Source organism: Lampris incognitus, chromosome 6 (assembly GCF_029633865.1).
Source record: "Lampris incognitus isolate fLamInc1 chromosome 6, fLamInc1.hap2, whole genome shotgun sequence".
Classification (NCBI taxonomy): Eukaryota; Metazoa; Chordata; class Actinopteri; order Lampriformes; family Lampridae; genus Lampris; species Lampris incognitus.
Window position 1 is genome coordinate 25,666,631 of NC_079216.1, and position 24,167 is coordinate 25,690,797.

The window sequence follows — 24,167 nt, forward strand, 5'->3', positions numbered from 1 at the left end:
TCCAGTCTGGTTTTCTCAACATAGATAGTTGGGGGTGGAGCAGGGTTTTTTGTGTTGGGTGGTGGCTGGTAGAGGATCTGGGTCTTTTTTATGTAAAGGGCCAGACCAAGCTGCTTGTATGCCTTGGAAAAGCATCCAAAATGCACTGTAGGTCCTCTTCTGAATGGGCCACAAGGGGATTGTCATCGGCATACTGCAGCTCCATGATGGATATGGTGGTGGTTCTGCTTTTAGCCCTGAATCTGTTGATGTTCAGGAGTTGTCCGTAGGTTCTGTACATGATTTTGACTCCTTGTGGCAGGTGTTTACCCATAAGATGAGGATAGCAGAAATTAAAATGGAGAACAGGGTAGGAACAATGACACAGCCCTGCTTGACTCCAATGTGAACCCTGAAAGGTTCCGTTTCATCTCCACTGCCACTGAGTGCTGTGGCTGACATATTGTCATGCAATAGTCTCAGTATCTGGATGTATTTGTCCGGGCAGCCAATTTTTGCCAGAACCAGCCACAGAGCCTGATGGTTCACAGAGTCAAAGGCTTTGGTGATGTCTATGAAGGCCATGTATAGTGGTTGATTTTGTTCAGCAGTGAAAATCATGTCCATGGTACCTCTATTTGGGCGAAATCCACTCTGAGACTCAGGGGGAATGTTTTCTGACAGGGGGAGGAGTCTATTAGCCAAAACCCAGAAGAACGTTTTCCCAGTGGTGGATAGGAGGGAAATAAACCCAGCCACTGAGGATGCACAAGCCAGTGCATCCTTAGTGCCAGTCCCAAGCCCGGACAAATGGGGAGGGTTGCGTCAGGAAGGGCATCTGGTGTAAAATCTTTGCCAAATCAAATATGCGAATCATAAAAAAGATTTACATACCGGATCGGTCGAGGCCCGGGTTACCAACAACCGCCACCGGTACTGTTAACTAGCAGGGTGTCAGTGGAAACTATGCTACTGTTGGGCGAAGGAGAAGGAGAGGGGGAAAGCATGTCCAGAGGCAGCTAGAGAGGAGGAAGGGTAAGCGTGTGGAGGTGAGAGTTGGAACTTTGAATGTTGGCACTATGACTGGTAAAGGGAGAGAGCTGGCTGACATGATGGAAAGAAGAAAGGTAGACATACTGTGTGTGCAAGAGACCAGGTGGAAGGGGAGTAAGGCCAGGAGTATCGGAGGTGGGTTCAAACTCTTCTACCATGGTGCGAATGGGAGGAGAAATGGGGTAGGGGTAATTCTGAAGGAAGAGTATGTCAAGAGCATGCTGGAGCTGGAAATTGAAGGTGTATTGCTGAATGTTATCAGCGCATATGCGCCGCAAGTTGGGTGTGAGATGGATGAAAAAGAAGAATTCTGGAGTGAGTTGGACGACGTGGTGGAGAGGGTACCCAAGGAGGAGAGAGTGGTGATTGGAGCGGACTTCAATGGACATGTTGGTGAAGGGAACAGAGGTGATGGGAAGGTATGGAGTCAAGAAGAGAAATGTGGAAGGACAGATGGTGGCCGATTTTGCAAAAAGGATGGAAATGGCTGTGGTGAATACATATTTCAAGAAGAGGGAGGAACACAGGTTGATGTACAAGAGTGGAGTAAAGTGCACACAGGTGGACTATATCTTATGTAGAAGGCGCGATCTAAAAGGGATTGGAGACTACAAGGTGGTGACAGGGGAGAGCGTAGCTAGGCAGCATCGGATGGTGGTCTGTAGGATGACTTTGGAGACCAAGAAGAGGAAGCGAGTGAAGACACAGCCGAAGATCAAATGGTGGAAGTTGAAGAAGGAAGACTGTTGTGTGGAGTTCAGGCAGGAGTTAAGACAGGCACTGGGTGGTAGTGAAGAGTTGCCAGATGGCTGGACAACCACTGCAGAAATAGTGAGGGAGACAGCTAGGAAGGTACTTGGTGTGTCATCAGGACAGAGGAAGGAAGACAAGGAGACTTGGTGGTGGAATGAGGAAATACAGCAAACATACAGAGGAAAAGGTTGGCAAAGAAGAAGTGGGATAGTAAGAGAGATGAAGAAAGTAGACAGGAGTACAAGGAGATGCAGCGTAAAGCAAAGAGAGAGGTGGCAAAGGCAAAGGAAAAGGCGTATGGTGAGTTGTATGACAGGTTAGATACTAAGGAAGGAGAAAAGGACTTGTATCGATTGGCTAGACAGAGGGACCAAGCTGCAAATGATGTGCAGCAAGTTAGGGTGATCAAGGATAGAGATGGAAATGAGCTGACAAGCGAGGAGAGTGTGCTAGAAGGTGGAAGGAGTACTTTGAGGAGCTGATGAATGAAGAAAATGAGAGAGAGAAGGTTGGATGATGTAGAGATAGTGAATCAGGAAGTTCAGTGGATTAACAAGGAGGAAGTGAGGGCAGCTATGAAGCGGATGAAGAGTGGAAAGGCAGTTGGTCCTGATGACATACCTGTGGAGGCATGGAGATGTTTAGGAGAGATGGCAGTGGAGTTTTTTAACTAGATTGTTTAACACAATCCTGGAAAGTGAGAGGATGCCTGAGGAGTGGAGAAGAAGCATACTGGTACCGATTTTCAAGAACAAGGGTGATGTGCAAAACTGTAACAACTACATAGGTATAAAGTTGATCAGCCATAGCATGAAGATTTGGGAAAGAGTAATAGAAGCTAGGTTAAGAGGAGAGGTGATGATCAGCGAGCAGCAGTATGGTTTCATGCCATGAAAGAGCACCACAGATGCGATGTTGGCTTTGAGAATGTTGATTGAGAAGTATAGAGAAGGCCAGAAAGAGATGCATTGTGTCTTTGTAGATTTAGAGGAAGCATACGACAGGGTGCCAAGAGAGGAGGTGTCGTATTGTATGAGGAAGTCAGGAGTTACAGAGAAGTATGTAGGAGTGGTGCAGGATACGTATGAGGGAAGTGTGACAATGGTGAGGTGTGTGGTTGGAATGACAGATGGGTTCAAGGTGGAGGTCGGATTACATCAAAGATCGGCTCTGAGCCCTTTCTTGTTTGCAATGGAGATGGACAGGTTGACGGACAAGATCAGGCAGGAGTCTTCATGGACAATGATGTTCGTGGATGACATTGTGATCTGTAGCAAGAGTAGGGTGCAGGTTGAGGGAGCCTGGAGAGGTGGAGGTATGCACTGGAGAGAAGAGGAATGAAAGTCAGTAGGAGCAAGACGGAATACCTATGTGTGAATGAGAGGGAGGACAGTGGAATGGTCAGGACGCAAGGAGTGGAGGTGACAAAGGCATTTGAGTTTAAATACTTGGGGTCAACTGTCTAAAGTAACGGGGAGTGCAGTAGAGAGGTGAAGAAGAGAGTGCAGGCAGGGTGGAGTGGGTGGAGAAGTGTGTCAGGAGTGATTTGCGACAGAAGGGTACCAGCAAGAGTTAAAGGGAAAGTTTACAAGATGGTTGTGAGACCAGCTATGTTATATGGTTTGGAGACAGTGGCACTGACGAAAAGACAGGAGGCGGAGCTGGAGGTGGCAGAGTTGAAGATGCTAAGATTTTCACTGGGAGTAACGAAGAAGGACAGGATTAGGAACGAATATATTAGAGGGACCACTCAGGTTGGACGGTTTGGAGACAAACCATGAGAAGCAAGATTGAGATGGCTTGGACATGTGCGGAGGAGAGATGCTGGTTATATTGGGAGAAGGATGCTGAATATGGAGCTGCCAGGAAAGAGGGGAAGAGGAAGGCCAAAGAGGAGGTTTATGGATGTGGTGAGGGAAGACATGCAGGTGGCTGGTGCGACAGAGGAAGATGCAGAAGACAGGAAGAAATGGAAACGGATGATCCGCTGTGGCGACCCCTAACGGGAGCAGCCGAAAGTAGTAGTAGTAGTAGTAGTATTAGTAGTAGTAGGATAGGAGGGAAATGCCACGGTAATTTCTGCAGTCTGCCTTGTCTCCCTTCTTAAAGATGGAGACAATGAGGGCATCCCTAAGTTGTGCAGGGATTTCCTCCTTTTCCCATATTTTGAGGAGCAGGGCGTGGATGTGACTAAGGAGAACTGGACCACAATCCTTCAGGATTTCTGCTGGGATGCCGTCAGGTCCAGTGGCCTTGTTGTTCTTCATCTTCCTTATGGCATCCTGCACCTCGTTCCAACTGGGTGGTGCTCCCATATTCTCATTGATGGGTTGTTGAGGGAGTTGGTCAAGGGCCTCCATCTCAGTAGTTGTGTCCCTGTTCAGTAGCTCCTCATAGTGCTCTTTCCATCTGTTGGTAATTGACTCATTGTCTTTCAGCAGCATTAGCCCATCTTTGGAGCGAAGGGGGGCTAGGCAGCGGTGGCTGGGGCCATATACTGCTCTTGTGGCATCGAAGAAACCTCTGGTATCCCCACAGTCAGCAAGCTGCTGGATCTCCAGAGCCTTCCTTGTCCACCACTGGTTCTTTCAGTTGCCTAACCAGAGATTGAACAGCTGCCTTTGCTATGGCATGTGCTACTCTTTTAGCCTTGCAGTTGATGTCATTTTGCCAGACAATGAAGGTTTGCCGCTTGATGTCAATGAGCTGTTGGATTTCGTTGTCAACATGTGAACGTGAAGGTAGTTAAACCTGTAACACGTCACAAGTGTTGGAAGTCAAACTTCATAGTGCTAGGCTGAACATTTATTAAGCTATAGCAAAAATCGAAAAGGCACACTCTTACACACACACACACACACACACACACACACACACACACACACACACACACACACACACACACACACACACATACACACACACACGTTTCACTATCCTAATGAGGACCCCTCATTGAGTACATTCATTTCCTAGCCCTTAACCCTAACCTTAACCATGCAAACTACATGACTAACCCTAACCCTTACCCTAACCTTAACCTAACCCTAATTCTAACCTTAACCCTAAAACAAAGTCCTAACCCTAAAGTAGACCCTTTTACTTGTGAGGACCCATAAAATGGTCACACAAGGTAGGGGGTCTCTGGTTTTTCTAATCTAATTAGAATAGTTAAACATGTACACACACACACACACACACACACACACACACACACACACACACACACACACACACACACACACACACACACACACACGAGTGGTGCTTCTCTGGCAGGCATCCGTCCATCAGTTTTCCCTGCTTTGACAGATTTACCTGCTTCTTCTAAACTCCACATTTGTATTATATGACACAACGTTTTTAACGGGGCACAGTTTAAATACCGTCACAGGGACTTATGGAAAACTACTGAAATCCTGCTCATGCCAAGTCGGCGGGGCGGGTGCAAAATAAAACGATGTATTGTTGTTTTTTTGGGGGGGGGGGTTGCCCACACACCGCGGGGCTCGGGCCGGGTGCAGAGCTTGGATGGCGTTAAATGACATCAACCACACGTCCCGGAAATCATCAATAGACGGTTCTCGTAATTTGTTTTGTGTACCGTGTGCACAGATCGCAAACACCGAGTCATACAACTATGAGAAAAGTCTACCTTGTGGCCGTACTGAAATAAGAAGTCCGGAAAAATGAACAGATTGGATTGAATTCATGGTTATGTTATCTCTTTTGACTTGAATTAGCTTTGAATTTTAACATAAGTAAATAACAGTGTATTTGGACATTTCGACCAGTCCCTGGCTTGGTCATGGGCCTTCGGGTAAACGATAGTTTATAAAAGCGATTTATTCCCGCAGAGAACAATGATAAAGACCCTAACAGCTTATTGTTTAGTTTAGGAGCATACCGCTCGTTGCTGTGTTCAACCTCTATCAAAATGCTGTGTTCTCTTTGCAAATGCTTTAATCATAAGTTTTAGGTCTTGAAGGTCCACTTGAGAAATATGTCTGATGTAATTTACAAAAACCCCACATTCTATAAATTGGGGGCTCACGCGTCTCTGGGGTTAACAAACTCGTGTGCACAACGTCGTGTACTACTCATTTGCAAACACGGGTGCACGACCAACGCGTTTTGCACCCCATACTGTTACTTCCGGGATCCTATAAAAAGCACACTCTCGCCAGCCAACTTCAAAACACTCTACCACCATAGCTAGTGACAGTTTGGGAACTATCAAGTGACACGTACGGATAAAACATGGATCCTTGCGACTGCTCTAAGAGTATGTTGTAGTTTTACCTCTAAAACGATGTGCTTTGTTTATCTTTTTTACTGCTAAATTTACTTGCTGTGATTGTTTATAGCTGGAACCTGCACCTGCGGTGGATCCTGCGCTTGCACGAACTGTTCATGTACTACTTGCAAGAAAAGTAAGAATTCGAGATATTTTCACTTTCAACTTTATGAATGTTAACGTTTTCGTGTGGCCTGGGTTTTGTGATGTTGGAAATATGTTGAATCAAATGAGCTGATGCAGGCTTCCCGATATATACCAGAGTCTGGAGTCATAAACCCTTGTTTTGTGTCCGGTTAAACTTGAAGACCAGCATGTAACCAAATGGTCGCACTTTCAAACGATTCCTTTTCAGTTTCCAGCTTTTACAAGTGCTTGTATCGTAACTTCTGACTAACGTAGTCTTTGCATAAATGTGATAAATAACCCAGGTGGTGTTGTACTGCAGAATAAACGGCCACTTGCTGTTTTATAACCAGATGGCTCTGCTCCCTCCCATTGCAGGCTGCTGTCCATGCTGCCCATCGGGCTGCGCCAAGTGCGCCTCCGGCTGCGTGTGTAAAGGGAAGACGTGCGACACGAGTTGCTGTCAGTGAAGACCCGTTTTGATCCTCCCAGCGCCCGTATTTCTGGAACTTGTGTAACTCTGTAAAAATTGAGATGCTTATTGCATTTCATGATGTAGCTTTTTATTTTTTTACGTAATAAAATAATGACGTTGGCTATGCGTGTGTATTCTAAGCATTTTTGTCCTGCTTCGGCCTAAAAATTAGACCAGCTGGATGTTCCGCCATTAAAATACTACATTACTCCTAACACACTTGACGGAGGGTGTGTGGGTGCTGTTCACTTTGTTTACTAATGCATCAAAGTAATTTTATGGGTTTGAGTTATACCCAGGGAGCAAACTGATTTTTGCACGGGTCGGATGCTGTAAAAGGTTTTTCTCCAGAAATCATATCTAGGACCTACATGGATCACAACCTGGGTGGACAACCCGGAAAACAAGTTGTAGGAAAGCTACAGGAAGCGTCCAAAGTTGCCCACCGGGCCTATGAACATTAACCAATAGGGGTAGATAGGGTTAAAATTTTAACCAATAGATATCTGCATGAAAATCAGTGTTGATTACTCACATTGAGACAAACAAAAAATGTATTGGAAGTTTTTTCAAAAATGTTTTTTACCAGAGTAAATGACGCATATATGATTATGTGCTAATTTGCATAAATATCACATAGCCGGAGGAAATGGTTTTACAGACATGTTGTAAAGAGTTGTCTAGCAGAAATCATATCTAGGACCTTCAGGGATCACAACCTGGGTGGACAACCTAGAAAACAAGTTGCTGAAATGCTACAGGGAGGGCCCAAACATGCCCCTCCCCCATACAAAAACAGTCATTTAAGCTGGTTGGGTCATATTGCACAATCCTTGTGAATGAATATCTCTGTAAGAGTTCACAGTAAAGACACATTGAGACAGCTTATGGAAATTAGAAAATATGCTCTGATCTTATACCTTGGTTTGTTCCCAGTAGAAACATGAAATGGGCCTATACCTTAAATTAATCACGAAACAAACAAAATTCCTGTAACTGTAAATAATGTAAGATTTATTTATTTTATACATTGAACACAATATACTTACTGAACACAAAATAATTCTGTGCCAAAACTATAACAAATTATTTAAAATAAATAAATCATATCTAGGACCTTAAAGGACAACAATGAGATGGGTATATGCTTTAGTATACACATGGAACAAACAAAATAATTTATACTTTGAACACAATATGCTGAACACAAAAAGTTAGCCCAGAATTTGAAAAGCAGGACTTTTTAAAGAAATCTTTTATAGAACTTTGCCCATGTTTTCTCACTCGTTTTCTGAGTCAGAGCTGCTATCACTGCTCTCAACTCTAGCAGTATGTATTCTGCTGCATTTGCTCGCCAGTCCTTGGCAACGGCACCCGATGTAGCACGGAACTGCCTTCCTTGCACATGAACAGTTATTCTGACAACCCTTGACACATGCACATGAGATTGTCGTTTTCATTGAGACAGGCCAGGCTGGTTTTGTTGCCGGAACAGGAACTGCATGTCCATCAACCAGAGACCAACCAAATTCAGTGCATGGGGGAATTTCTGGCTTGGCGATATGTGCATTCTTGTCAATGATAGTTGCCAGCGCAGCCCTTTTCAGGTGCAGCATAAATGCATCTTCTGTTGGGGGTAGAAGCTTTAATACAGTTGACTTGTTGTTCAAAAACTTGTACACTCTCAATTTGCCCAGATCGGCCCCTCAAACTGATCAGCTGTGGACATGTACACTGATATGGTGAGGTCCAGCGCCCGATTGAGAAGGTCATCGGTTATGGTATCGCTAGGGTTCTCACCAAAGTCTTCAAGTGCAGGGATGTCACGACTTATGCTGCTCTTGAACCATACCTTCTTCCCAGTGAAATATTGGTAGCTAGTTGTGTCTCTACCACTCAGACTGTGGATGAATGGCATGGCACGACACTGTGAAGGTCCCAAAGCTACAACCATCTCATGTATAGGCAGGTATGCATTCTGACCTGTTCTAACCCACATCTCTGGTAGATCACTCAAGTGTGTTGCACCATAGTACAGACATGTTGTAATGATATCAGTGTCATTAGCATGTATGACAACTCTTTCAACTCCCTCATTCTGGACAGTGTAGAGTGTGTGGAGGATTATTCTAGTGTCAGCCTCCTGCTGTGTTGATTCCAGAGCAGGAACATCCATCACAGACCCTGCGGAGAGCACCACACTCTTTGTCTCTTCCTTGAATCCACTACCCAGGTAGAGATGAGTAGGGCCAAGATCACTCCCCAGTTACTCCTCCTCACACCATCTTTCACAGAGAAAGCTCAGCAAGTTTGCTTTGTTAGTAGACACAGCAAAAAACTCATGTGGATCTGGAGCTGTGTATTGCTCACTGACTTCATACACTTTGGCTGGTTTGGATCGAGCATATCTCTGTTGTTGCTCAGCTGACTTGATACTGGTTCCACTGTATCTGTCACAACAGAAGTGTATTATTTCAGTACCACGAGGCACATCAGTCAGCAGCAGGTGTTTGTATGTCAGCGATTGCTCCAAATCGTTCGTCTTTGTGAAAAGACCAGTGTCTTATGGCAGACATAGCATCTACAAGTACTGCTGTCTTGAGGATGTTTTGGGGTAGATCAGCATTGATGGTTACTTTGGTCTCCTCTTTCAGGACCTTTACAAGGCTGGACTTGGTGCCAGTTCTCATACTGCCATCTTCCTTGAAGAGGGATGGGGGAAGGTCACCGCACTCGTGGTTGCCTACAAAGTCAACAATGTCGAGTTCTCCACCACTAGCAATGATCTGTGTCATACGCAGAAGGGCAGTAACTTCATTGCTCTTGCCAGTGGTGCAGGTTTTTCCCCCAGACTTCTTTGGTTTCATGTGTTGTGTGTGGAAAGTGTTAAGCTTAACAACACTTGTCTTTTTATGATGACTGGTAAGTGACTCAGACAGTGCCTTCAAACCAATTTCTTTTACACTTAACAGGTTGTCCTTGACTATAGCATCTGCATACTCACCAGTAGATATATTGATCAGGGATGATGTGGCTGTTGTGAATGGGTTGGTCTCTACTGCTGCTGTGACCTTGACTACCATCTCTGCATCCTTGTTGACACGACTCTTGCCAGATTCATGGTGTGGGCTTGAGGTATGGAGGTGCAGCATAGATTTGAGCTCTGCAGAAACGGCTGCAGTCAGTGGTTTTGTGTAGATCCACTTCCTCCTGGCGGCAGGGTTGAGGGTAATACCATCCAGACCACTGGCCTCTTTGGCATCTGCGTTGTACGTCTGCTCTAGAATCATGTCAGGAGAGACACCATTGTGGTTTCCATTTACTCTCCTCCCTACAAATGCACCTGCGATCAAAGCTTCGTGTGCCTCTGAAGCTGTCTCTGGCAGTTTCTTCATCTCAGACAAATACAAAGGCAAAGACTGCTGCCCGTATTTGTAGGGACCTGCTGCAGTGAGATAAGGTAGCATCTGTGCTGACTCACAGAGATGTCCTCCCCAGTTGCCTTCTTGCTGGTAATAGATGAACCTGTGGAGAATGTCTGACATCTCAAGAAAGCTTGACCAAAAAACTGCAGTTGGTTGATCCTCAAGAGATTCCTGGAAAAGTGACATCTCTTCTCGTAGGATAGATAACTGTGGACTTGAGATTTGGATGATCTCCAGCTTCTCAGGACCTGTGGTGCCTTTCTCAAACAACACCTTCACAACATTTTCGACTTGTGACTGCCAGTGTTGTGATTCTCTCTCTGCTGACTACGCCTCAAATGCTTGCCAGTACAGGCGCCACATGGCCTCACTGAGGATCCTGAGGGCATGCATTGTTTGGTAGTAGTCAGCCTTCTCCCCAAACATCTTCTTGGCAGTCCCTTCCTGACACAGGCCAGCTGCTACAAGGATATCTTCTGCACCTGCATCCCTGATGATCTTGCAAACAGCCTTCATGTAGTTATAAGCTTGGTGAAAGCCCCCCAGCAGCAACACCACATTGCAAAACTCTTCTCTGTGTTTGTCTCTGATGGCAACTGCCAGCTCATATGTAGCTTGATCTCCAATAATAATTGTACATTTGTCTCCCAATGCACGGGATGTCTTGACCAGCCGTTTCACCTCTTCTTTCAGAACAGCAGGATCGGTTGGAGATGCTGGGATGAGAGGAAAATAGCCAATGATGCTGGCCGGTCTTTGTGGGTGGAGCTCTGCACAGAATGCAGAAAAGCCAGGCAGTCCTACCTCTGCATCTTGCGGAGGATTTAACAGTTCTGAAGTTGTAACCTTTCTTGCTATGCGCCACATAAGCAACAGGTCTTCAGCTGTGCCATCTGAAGAAGTCTCCAGACTTTCTTGCTTTTCAATATGCTCAAGTGACCTGGACTCCTGCCTGTCTTTAGCTGATATGTGACACATGGGAGCAGGTTGTAAAGTGATATCAGAGAGGGTTTTTCTTCTGTTAGTGCTAGATGTGGGGAGCCTGGCACCCTCCTGGCCTTACACAATGTTTTGGTTTTCGATTATTATTGCAGTGGTGGCATTAAAACTCCCACCCTCCAGTGTCTTCTTCTGCCAGTCCAGATTATCAATAGCAAATACATGGGGAAACTCACTGTTTTTTGTCATGGTCTCAGGGACATAAACACCATCCGTTTCAACCTGCTGCATTACCTTCTCAGTTTGTGCTGTCAGCTGACGCTGCAGATGCTCATAACTGATCCCAAGCCCCAATCTGTTGTTCATCATTATTAATGATTTACTACGTGTCTGGTTGAATAAGTGGTAGGTAGAGGCTATGCCCAAAGGTTTTGGTATCCCAGAGATATACTGGGGGATATACTGTGACATAATAATGGCTTTTTCTGATGTTGGTTGATCAACAATGACTCTTCCATCAACACTGGGTTTCTGTATCTTGTCATTTAGTAGCATGGCTGTAAAGTTGAAGAGTGAGTCAGGAACCATCTCGTTAGCAGATCTGAGGGATATCTCAGTTGAGTCCTTCTCAAAGCTTTCCCTTTTGCACTTTCCGCAATCAACTCAAATAATTTTTGCAGCTTGCCACATTGCATTATATTTCTCGCCTTCCTCATTATTTGCTTTTAGTTGCCTCAGCTTCTTTGGGGCATCACCGAGGGGTACATCAGATCCACATATGAATCCTGAACCACAACTCTGGTCAAGTATTGATACACGTTGTCCATAGTGTTGTTGCAGCTTCAATTTCAGTAAATGTGGTTCGTACTGATCTGCAGTTTTGATGCCAAGCTCCCGTAGAATTTCTCTGTACCGGTCACATAGCGATTTCACAAGGAATCCTGACTGGTCATGGAAAAAAAGGAACTTCCAGCTCTTCCACAAGGCGGGAGAATGCAACACCATAAAGATTTACCCTTTGCTTTCCAGAATTAACACGCGGAGCCTTGAAGCTGTTCATGCATGATTTGTGGTAGGCTATATCATTGGCAACCATGTCATGACCCGGCCCTGTCAGTCTGAGCAATATGTAATATCTGCCCAGCTTTTTTGCTTTCATCTCAATGGCCCTTTGACTGTTTTTTGTTGAGACCTTACAGTTTGGCTCTCTGTGCTTCATCCATTGTTTATTGCAGATGACACATTTCTTTTTGGCTTCAAATTTTTCTGTGTTTTGTCTCGTGAACCTGATACTGTGTTGTGCTGTGCTACGTTCTGAGCTGGTCAAATCTTCAGTTGTTACATTCACATCACCAAGACGTCGCTTCTCAGCATATTGGTAGCTCCTCTCATTTAAGTACAAATTCCGACATTTTGGGTGCCACTTCGGTGTACTCTCTTCAAACCATTTTTCGGTAACACTTTAGTATGGGGAACGTAGTCACCATTAATTAGGTGCTTATTAGCATGCGAATTAGCAACATATTGGCTCTTAATTGGTCATTATTACGTACTCATTAATGCCTTATTCTGCATGGCCTTATTATACAACCAGTAAGCCATTAACTATGAGTTTTCCCTCTATAACCTCAGAATTACTGCTTATTAGTAGTACCATCTCAATATGCTTTGCTTAGTATGGACTTTATAAGGTGGTAGTACCACAAGAAGAGTTATTCTCCCTTACTAACACTTAATGAATATGGTCTGTTCTTACATAACAAAACACAAAACTACAAGTGTTAATAGTGTTAAATTACTGTAAATTAAGTTTTTGTTACTTAGAATATGTTCCCCATACTAAAGTTTCATCTTGATCATTACTAATTCACTAGTAATTAAGTTTTTTTATGTTCCCCATACTAAAGTGCTACCCATTTTTCTTCTCTAGACACATGGTGCAGTCTTTGGAATACCTCATCTTGTCTAGCATTCATGGCCTTTGTAAACTTTGAGATTGATTGTGAACTAATACAGTACGGGTCTTTTGCAGAGTCTTTTTGACATAGCACACACTTTTTGTAGTCAGTGGTGTTGTCTTCATGGCTCTTCTTACAGGGTTCATGCTTAAGTGTCACAGAAATCTCTGCCATACGTTTCTTTGGCTGGCTGGTCATCTTGCTACAGACAAAAACATACAAACAGATTATTAGTCTGTCTGGTCAATAGGGAAGACAATTATTAAAATAGGAAACATGTTTTAAAAAAATTAAACAGTAAATTAACATATTAAAATATTTGTATATGTAGCCTAGAGCAGTCTGTCAATGTACTCACTTCTTATTTCATGCTTAGCCTACTCAATTGTGCAGGGTGGCATTGCATTGGTCCGTATAGGCACACAAGCACTGTCAACACTGCATACAAAAATACAAGCATATAATACTCAATACAAAATGATAACCAGGTATATATTGATGAAATGTAGCACAAATGATTGGGAAACTATTTAAAATATTTATCTTACAGTTTCAGTGATGGGTAGCTAGCTAGCTGGCTAGCTCACAAAACCACTCTCTTTTTGGAGGGAAATCTGTAAACCAAATCAAATCAACTTAAATTAGCATTGGAAGGAAACCTTTATGTAAATGTAACTCCTACAATAGATGATTCAAAAATAATAATTTAAACATATTTACCCATTTTGATGGCAGCAAATATTCCACATGAACAAAAATCCATTGCTGAAACTAATCTCACTTCAGGCCGATAAACCAGACACAGCTCCATCCAGTGGCCTTGTGATCTCACTTCAGGGAGATAAACAATGCACAGTTCCACCTAGTGGCCTTAATGGGAACATGATTTAACAATGTAGAACTTGGGAGCTTATTTTCTGCACTTATCATTTTATTTTTGCTGTGAAGTCTTAAAGATACATTAAATAAGAAAGATAAGTCTGCTATATGACCCAGACAGTTTATTGTATGTTTCTGTATGTGTGTGTGTGTGTGTGTGGGGGGGGGGGGGTATATGGACCCTCCCTGTAGCTGTCCAGCAACTTGTTTTTCAAGTTGTCCATCCAAGTTGTGATCTTTGAAGGTCCTAGACAGGATTTCTGGTAGACAACCCTTTACAACAAGTCCGTAAAACCATGTTCACCAGTTATGTGGTGTTTATGCAAATTAGTGCATACTTAATTATATATGCGTCATTTACTCCGGTAAAAAAACATTTTTCATAAAACGTCCAATACATTTTTTGTTTGTCTCAATGTGAGTAATCAACACTGTGATTTTCATGAAGATATCTATTCGTTAAAATTTTAACCCTATCTACCTCAAATGGTTGTGTTCAGGCAGGGTGGGCAACTTTGGACGCTCCCTGTAGCTTTCCTGCAACTTATTTTTCGGGTTGTCCACCCAGGTTGTGATCCCTGAAGGTCCTAGATATGATTTCTGGTGAACAACCTTTTACAGCATCCGACCCGCGTTTTCCCCCCAAAATGGGGTTTTGCCCCCTGGGTATTAGTAAAATCTTCGTTCAGAGCGCGGATACAGGGCATGAATAGGACGCTACGACAAGCACTACGTCCTCAAAAGGGGAACTACGGCATCAAAAGGCGTCTGGTTGCAGCCAGAATCGCAGGTTCTGGAAGGTTGATGCTAGAGCCAACGGGGTGCAGGCACAGAAGTAGCCGTGATTGGCTGTTGCAGCCGTGATTGGCTGTTGCGTCGGCCAATAGACAGCGTGGAACCTCGAAGCGCACTGACGGAAACAAACGATGTGCACTGAAACATTTAGCTAGCGAGCGTATAACTGACCTTAACATTGCCGGATCATACTGTAACCCTACCGCTAGCTAACTAACGTTAACTTAATTCGCCCCAACTATTGCTCTGTCTGTTTGTCTGGTCGAGGTTCCGCGCTGTCTATTGGTCGACGCAACAACCAATCACGGCTACTTTCGTGCCTACGCCCCGTTGGCGCTAGCATCAACCAGTGAAAGTGACGTCTCAATCACTTCAGTCTTAAACTTGGAACCATCTTCCTCAAGAGGTCAGAAAAGATCCCTCTGGTAATCAAGAAGATGGATGAGTTTTCTAAATCACCTGGACTACACCTTTTTAAAAAGTGTACTAATTCCTATACATGACCATCCACTAATAGATTTGTATGAGATTCCAGTAAAAAATGAAGTAAAATACTTAGGAGTGGTTATAAAAGATTGTTAAACTATATTGAGACTTATAAAAAAAATCTTGGTTACAGAGGGATTTATCAATCTTCGGATGAATTTTGATTGCTAAAATTGAAACACCATCTAGAATTATGTGCCCAGCTTTTTCATTAGCCATTCCTGACAATTTAAATCAATTAAACAAATTTCAACTTTATTTGAAAAAAAAAAACCCAAACACCATTATATTAGAATAGGGGGTGTGGTAAAATCGTTAGAAGAAGGGGGCTTAAATGTAATTGACTATGAGGCAATGAATCGAACGATAATAATAATAATAATAATCATTACATAGCGCTTCACATTGAAGGGGAAACTCACGTCAACCACACCAATGTATAGCACCACCTGGGTGATGATCAACTGAAATAGTTACAACAATTCATACAAAAAAAATATTGGATCCTGGTTTAATATTCCTTCTAAAATATTTAATAAGTGCGGTCGGATAGATTTTCCCCGTCTGCCGCCCAATGACTGCTGAGATAGGCTCCAGTATCCCGTGACCCCGATTGGGATAAGCGACTTAGATAATGGATGGATGGGATAGATTTCCTGTTAATATTTGATTTCTGTATTGCTAAACTACCTATTAAGATGTCTAGATTTCATCAACAGGCTCTCTTATATTGGAAGCTGGTTTAAAAGCACGATTTCAATCCACATAGCTCTCCGATCTGGAATAACAGATGTATCTTGTTTAAAATAAAATATTTATGTTATTATGATTGGGTGGAGAGAGGTATTTGGTCTATTTTATATTTGATGGATTCAAGAGGAAATCTTCTAGAGTAAATTCATTGATAATTCAACGTGACGTGTACAAAAAACAAAACAAAAACAATACCCAGTGGTTATCAAGGCAATCCCAAAATTAATGGTGAATATGATAAAAGGAATGTTGCCTTATGAAGTGTTAGCACCGCAGATACCTTCACTTTATGTAGACAATCTCTATTTTAAGGACAAAAAATTCACAGACAAAATTGTAAGGGGTGCCCTTGCTCCGTGCCGCCTGATTATTATGGCTAAATAATTTATCCATAGATCTACATTTATTAATGGCAGGCCACTGTTCTTAGTCTTCATTAAGGAATTAATACATTTTAAGAAAGCACTGAAATATATAACCAAGCAAGCATTGAATATTTACAAAAACATACATATATTAATTTCTAATTAGACCTCTTTCTTTTTGTCTTTTTATTTTATCATTACTATTTTTAAAATTGTCCTTACATTTTTATTGTTTTGCGAAATACTAAAAATTTGTAATAGCTCCGTCTGAGTTGTACTATTTGCTAATTTGTTATTGTTATGGCCAGATTTTGTTTGTATAAAAAAAAAGATAAAAGAAAAAAACTAACAGCTTATTGTTTAATTTAGGAGCATACCGCTCGTTGCTGTGTTCAACCTCTATCAAAATGCTGTGTTCTCTTTGCAAATGCTTTAATCATGTGTTTTAGGTCTTGAAGATCCACTTGAGAAATATGTCTGATGTAATTTACAAAAACCCCACATGCTATAAACTGGGGGATCACGCGTCTCTGGAGTTGACAAAGTCGTGTGCACAACGTCGTATACAAACACGGGTGCACGACCAACCTACTTTGCACCCGATTCTGTTACTTCCGGGATCCTATAAAAAGCACATTCTCGCCAGTCAATTGCAGAATACTCCGAAGAGGCTGTGACAGTTTGGGAACTATCAAGTGACACGTACGGATAAAACATGGATCCTTGCGACTGCTCTAAGAGTATGATGTAGCTTTACTTCTAAAATTGTGTACTTTGTTTATCTGTTTTACTGCTAAATTTACCTGATGTGAATGTTTATAGCTGGAACCTGCACCTGCGGTGGATCCTGCGCTTGCACGAACTGTTCATGTATTACTTGCAAGAAAAGTAAGAATTCAAGATATTTTCACTTTCAACTTTATGAATGTTAACGTTTTCGTGTGGCCTGGGTTTTGTGATGTTGGAAATATGTTGAATCAAATGAGCTGATGTAGGCTACCCGATTTATACCAGAGTCTGGAGTCATAAACCCTTGTTTTGTGTCCGGTTAAACTTGGAAGACCAGCATGTAACCAAATGGTCGCACTTTCAAACGATTTCTTTTCAGTTCCTAGCTTTTACAAGTGCTTGTATCGTAGTTTCTGACGAACGTAGTCTTTGCATAAATGTGATAAATAACCCAGGTGGTGTTGTACTGCAGAATAAACGGCCACTGCTCCCTCCCATTGCAGGCTGCTGTCCATGCTGCCCATCGGGCTGCGCCAAGTGCGCCTCCGGCTGCGTGTGTAAAGGGAAGACGTGCGACACGAGTTGCTGTCAGTGAAGACCCGTTTTGATCCTCCCAGCGCCCATATTTCTGGAAATTGTGTAAATCTGTAAATTTAGATGCTTACTGGAGATGCAGTTCGTGATGTAGTTTGTTTTACGTAATAAAATGAACTTGGCCACGCGTGTGTATTTTAAGCATTTTTGTCCTGTTTCGGCTTCAGCCTAAAACTGGACGTTCTCCCATTATTACCTTTATTATATATATTATCTCCCACTACATACTACCATATATTATCTCCCACTGCAGACTACCCCTTCCCAGCACACTTGGCGGAAGGTGTGAGGGGGCTGTTCGCTTTGTTTACTAACGCATAAAAGTATTTTTATGGTTTGAGTTGGTAAAATCTTCGTTCAGAGTGCGGATACAGGCCATGGATAGGATGCCTACCATAAGAGCACTACATCATCAAAAGGCGTCTCGTTGCAGCCAAAATCCCAGGTTCTTTAAGTAATGGCTCAATCACTTCAGTCTTGAACTAGGAAAACTCCAAGCGAATCGAGGTAACTTGTAGAGCATGTGACTATATAGAACTCTTCTATAGAGTGTAACTCAAAACCGCCACTAACACTTTGACTTGTTTAATATACAATTGCAAAGTTGCACGCATCCCTGGGGAAAAGTAACGCATTGGCTTGTATTTTAATACTGAGACTCACAACGAGTCAGTGTTACTTTGGTTTTCATCGTCGTGCTAATCATGTTATACCAGCTAATATGGGTTCTTTCTCATTATTACTAAAATGAAATTTGTGGGCACATTTAAAGTGTTTGTAATGGACCATTTTGGCTCAACAGACTACCAGTCATTGAGTGCATCTCGGGTTCAGCAACCACATTCAGCAATGTTGCACCCTTCACGCAAGTTTTTTTTAATAGAAAAATACCAGTTGATGTAATTCAGATTTTTTATCAACGTTTTAAGTTTTTGCTCAAAACTTGATAAAACTGTATGGAAACATTGTTAATGTCAACAGTGCCTCATATTGCAAAATGTCAACTGTTATAGGTAATCCTTAAGTTATAACAGCTGTGGTTTGGGATTTCAATGTTTCAGATCTGTCCCAGAACTACATCAAATAGCTTAAATCAGTTATTACAGAAACTACCAAATAAACTGCACACAGCCACGACTATGCGACATTTAAGCAACCGGGATTTTTTTTCTCCAAAAATCTGAAAGGTACTATGTCCAAGTTCTGTCGAGCTCCAATAATGAGGACCTTGTGCACTTTTTTTAGAAGCCAGCTGCCATTCACCCACCGATCCCCATTCGTTTTAAACTTACAGTGCTTTGAGAACCTCTAGCAGCCATTTCCAGAGTCGTATACCATTTGTTTAAAGTTCCCTTGCAATTGAACTTGTAAGTCAGGTTTAATTGTTGGAAGACCATGATTCATCTTGTTGTACCTTGAATCAGTACAAGACCTAAAACGGTTTACATTTGAGTTTTGTGAAATGTCTGTGGCAAAAATTGCCTAAGGCATGTATCTTCACCCTGGTGGATGCGCGCGACGCATTCTTGCAGTGTCGCCTTGATGAGGAGAGCAGCCTGATGACAACGTTCTGGACGCTGTGGGGTAGAAAGCGATGGCTGAAGCTCCCTTTCGGCGTGTCAGTCACACCAGAGCTGTACCAGAGGAAACAACATGAGCTGCTGGCTGGTTTGAAAGGAATTGAGCCCATAGCCGATGACATCCTCATAGTCGGCTGTGGGGACATGGAGGAGGAGGCCGTTCGCAACCACGACGCAAACCTCATTGCTCTGATGGACAGATGCAGGGAAGTGAAGCTGAGGCTGAGCATAAAAAAGCTACAGTTTCGTGTGAGGGAGGTCCACTTCCACGGCCACATACTGTCGGCGGAGGGCCTCAAAGCTGATCCCGAGAAGGTCAGCGCAGTCCTGGACCTGCCAAACCTCACGGATGCAAGGCATTCAGCGGTGTGTCAGCTTCGTTAACTATTTATCGAGGTTCATGCCCCGCTTGTCAGAGGTGTGTGAACCGCTGAGAAGGTTGCCGGACAAAGACGTGGTGTGGCACTGGTTGCCCAAACATGATGCTGCTATGAAGGAAATCAAGACGCTGGTCACGGTGGTGCCAGTACTACGTTACTATGATGTCAGCAAGGCAGTCACCATACAAAGCAACTCCAGTCAGACCGGTTTGGGCTGCTGCTTGCTTCAGGGGGGTTCGCCTCCCGCGCGCTGAACCAGACGGAGCAAAACTACGCACAGATTGAGAAGGAGTGCCTGAGCATCGTATTCGCTTGTCAACGCTTCCACTACTACCTATATGGGAGGGGTGATGTGACTGCAGAGACCGACCACCGCCCGCTGGTGTCAATCTTCACTAAGCCCCTTCTCAGTGCACCAAAGCGCCTTCAAAGCATGCTCCTCACACTTCAGAACTCCTGCCTCACGGTGATGTACAAGCCAGGCCCTGAAATGTACATAAGTGACACGCTCAGCAGAGCCACCACCTCGCCACAGAGAACGGACACTCAGTACAGACGTGAAATGGTCTGCAGCATGCAGCCGGTGCAGTACGACACGGCAGCCATTCAGCAAGCAGACTATCTAAACATCACCAGCCAACACCTCGCACAGATTCGAAAACACACAGAGGAGGATGTGTGTCTTCAAACACTCAAGTCGGTCGTGCTGGAGGGATGACCAGAACGCAAAGAGGAGAGCCCCATAGCCGTCAGAGAATACTGGGCCATCAGAGATGAAATAAGCGCACAGGACGGTGTGCTTTTTAGGAGCCAGCGTGTCATCATTCCGCAAGCTATGCGTCTTGAGATGCTGAAACGGATCCACTACAACCACATGGGGGGTGAGGCTTGTTATAGACAGGCCCGGGATACTCTCTACTGGCCAAATATGCAGGGGGAAATCAAAGACAATGTGCAGCAGTGCTCAGTGTGTAACGAGTATGCGCACGAGCAACAGAAAGATACTATGACGTCACACCCGCTCCCCACACGTCCCTGGCAGCTGGTGAGCATGGACTTGTTCAGCTACGCAAGGCAGGACTTCCTGCTCATGGTGGATCACTATTCAGACTTCTGGGAGATTGATCTACTCCCAGACCTGTCGGCAGAAACGACCATTCGAAGGTGCAAGGCGCAGTTTGCACGGTACGGTATCCCTGACCGGGTCATTTCCGATTGTGGAGGTCAGTTTGATTGTGGAGAGTTTCGGGCGTTTGCGAGGGAGTGGGGCTTCGAACATGTCATGTCCTCCCCGAGACACCCAAAAGCTAACGGCAAAGCAGAGTCTGCAGTGAAGATTGTGAAAGGCCTATGCAGAAAAGCAGACCGGGCTGACGAGGACCCCTGGAAGGCTTTTCTACACTGGAGAAACACGCCCACTGAGGGCATGCGCTGCAGCCCAGCACAACAGCTGATGTCACGGAGGCTGAGAACTCTTCTCCCTGTGGCCGACCAGCTGCTAGCACCTCAGATCATCACTGGGGTCACAGACAAGCTGAGGGTGAAGCATCAGGCAGCAAAGCTGATATATGACAGAACTGCGAGGGATCTGCCAGAGCTAAACGTCGGCCAGCCTGTCAGGATGAAACCAATCCCGGGTGACAGGACAGGCCGATGGAGGAGAGGAGTATGCCTGCAGCAGGTGGGACCGCGGTCCTATCTCGTCAACATGGAGGGAACTACGTACCGTCGCAACAGGGTTGATCTCCGACCAGCAGAGGTTGCCACTCCACAGCCGTCAGCCCACACAGAACGGCCACCGGAGCAGCCTGTGGGCGCGTGTGCAGCTGAAGGGGGCCATGTGAGCGGAGGCAGCATGGAGGAAATCGTCAGCAGCCCTGTAATGTCTCCAAGGTCGTCAGCCCCGAGGTCGCCGCCATCTCCCCCACAGGCTGTGACCACACCATGCCGTGAGTTACAGGGCCGGGCCTTCTCCCAGAGCGGGAGATAGATTAAGCCTCCAGAAAGACTTGACCTCTAGGTCATACACTGTACTGAGATTGACACACACACACACACACACACACACACACACACACACACACACACACACTGGACTGTGGACATTAAAAAAAAACGAAACAAAAACTGGGATGTTCACTTCTAATGTTCTTATTCAGTGGTCTTGTGGATGTTCTGATGCTACCATTTTGTTGTTATTGTTCTGCAAAGGTTTTGGTTGATATTGACTTGCTGCTCCTTCTTGATGCACTATTTCCATTGCACTATTTTAATATTGGGATATGAGCACTAATGTTCTAATGGCTAATACTATCCATTATATTTTTTGGTATTGTATTCTACGAAAGGAAGGGAGATGTTGTAGGGTAATGTTATGCAGCCAACAGCTCCCCCTGGGGGCACTGATTGATGTATACTTGCCTTGTGTAACATGCCTCAGTTGCGTTATGGGCACAGCCGGTGAATACACGTTACTAAGAGACACAGCCCGACTCTGTTATTTATATGCACCTACACTGGCAACAGCTATGCTACAATTGTCACTGCGCTAGAAACAAAGATTGACAATTTGACACTGCGGTTTGTTCAGCAAGCATTAATAAACGAAGAGCAAAAGCCAGTGAATGCTAATGATAACTCTAGCAGTGCTACGTCAGGTGGTGCATCAGCCATGTCATCACAATTTCGTGGAGATATGCATGCTAACTCCAAGGCAGTGGGAGCTGAAAGACCAAGCACGTGGAGATGTTACAAGTGTGGGAAAGAAGGACATATAAAGCGCGACTGTCCAAGTTGGAAAAAGAAAAAGAAAACCCACAAGCCCAAAAGCATGATTGAAGATGCAGAAGATTCGTCTGAAAGTGCCTTTGTCGCTAAAGAGGCAAACCTGACTGAGAGGCCACAACAGGTCGAATGGTTGATTGACTCGGGAGCATCAAAGAACATTGCATGTGATAAAGAAATTATTCAAGACTACCAGCAATTCTCAAAAGCACAGTCTGTGAAACTCGGTGACGGCAGGTTGGTTGACGCCCTAGGACTTGGCAATGCCAAAATGAGAATGACTTTCAAAGTAAGTGATGTAAAAAATGTCACAATGTATGACGGGATGTATGTTCCAAAGCTATCTGGGAATCTATTCTCAGTGGGAGCTGCTGCCAGAAAAGGAAATATGGTGCAGTTCAAGAAGTCTCGCTGCTACATACGTGGGAAAGATGGAATTCTCCAAGGAATGGGAACACAAAGATCTGATTGGGCTGTATCAGCTGGACGTCGAAGGAATTTCATCTGTCGGTCATAGTGCATCGGTAGCAGCCAGCCTGTGGCACCAGCGCCTGGGTCACACCACCAAGCTGAAGGAACTAAAAGATCTAGTGAACGGAGTGGACTTCTCTGCAGAGAAAGAGGTTCCTTTCTGTGAAGGATGTGTGGAAGGCAAGCTGTCTAGAAAGCCATACAAGCCAGTTGGAGAAATCCGTTCCAAACGCAAGTTGCAGCTGAGCCATAGTGACTTTTATTGATGATTACTCTAGATGCTGCAAGGTATACTTTCTGAAACAGAAGAGTGAAGTCCTTAGCAAATTCAGGGAATTGGAGAAAACATTCTCCAATGAGTGGGCAGAATGTCACGAGACAGAACAGACAATGGTGGTGAGTACACATCAAAGGAGTTTCAAGAATATTTGAAGGCTCAAGGTATCCACCATGAGATGACTGTACCTCACTCACCACAGCAAAATGGTGTTGCAGCAAGAAAAAATAGGACATTAATTGAAGCAGCTAGAAGTATGCTGTCTCATGCTAAGTTGCCAAAGATGTACTGGGCAGAGGCTGTAGAAACCGCAGCTTACATACAGAACAAGCTGCCCACATCTGTCCTGAAACAAGAGACACCCTACGAGAGATGGTGTGGCAAAAAGCCGGACATGAGTCACATGAGAGTGTTTGGCTATGTTGCTTATGCACATATCCCAGACATAGAGAGAAGAACACTGGACAAGAAGGCTGTGAAGCTTCGTTTCATGGGATATGCAAACAATGCCAAAGGCTATCGCCTGTTTGATGAAGAGAAAATGAGGATTCTAATTCGTCGTGATGTCATCTAATGAATCAGACTTCGACTGGAAACAGGAAGTGGAAGTGACCTGCTCAGAGAACGAGGTAACCATGAACACAGATGAGAGTGGAACACCAGATGATGAGGTCACTGTCGATGAAGCTGCTAGAGAAGGGGCGGAATCAGAAGGGCTCCAATGAGATATGGATATGATCAGTTTGCTGATATAGTGACTGTTGATCATTATGCCAGTGTGTGTCGTGTCATAGAGCCAAGCACACTGAAAGAAGCAATGATGAGTACTAGTGCAAAGGAATGGCAGGAGGCGGCTGACTTGGAATATGAGTCGCTGCTGGAAAATGAGATGTGGGACTTAGTGGATTTACCAAGAGATAGAAAGGCCATAGGATCAAGATGGGTGTTCAAAGTCAAGCATCATAGTGATGGACGAGTGGAGCGATACAAGTGCATACTCGTCGTCAAGTGCTACTCACAGTTGTATGGTGCTGACTATGATGAAACTTTTTCACCCGTGGTACGATTC

At 44.2% G+C, this 24,167-nt stretch overlaps 2 protein-coding genes across 2 annotated transcripts; both read left to right on the forward strand.

The window, feature by feature from the left end:
- Positions 1–5,962: 5,962 nt before the first annotated feature.
- Positions 5,963–6,809, forward strand: LOC130113876 (metallothionein B). Its single transcript, XM_056281567.1, has 3 exons — positions 5,963–6,070; positions 6,153–6,218; positions 6,587–6,809. Exons 1-3 carry the CDS (start codon positions 6,046–6,048, stop codon positions 6,676–6,678), a joined length of 183 nt encoding a protein of 60 aa, XP_056137542.1. The 5' UTR covers positions 5,963–6,045; the 3' UTR covers positions 6,679–6,809.
- A 10,113-nt stretch (positions 6,810–16,922) lies between these two features.
- On the forward strand, positions 16,923–17,731 carry LOC130113946 (metallothionein B-like). The gene is made up of 3 exons (XM_056281657.1): positions 16,923–17,023; positions 17,106–17,171; positions 17,516–17,731. Exons 1-3 carry the CDS (start codon positions 16,999–17,001, stop codon positions 17,605–17,607), a joined length of 183 nt encoding a protein of 60 aa, XP_056137632.1. The 5' UTR covers positions 16,923–16,998; the 3' UTR covers positions 17,608–17,731.
- The last annotated feature ends 6,436 nt before the right edge of the window (positions 17,732–24,167 follow it).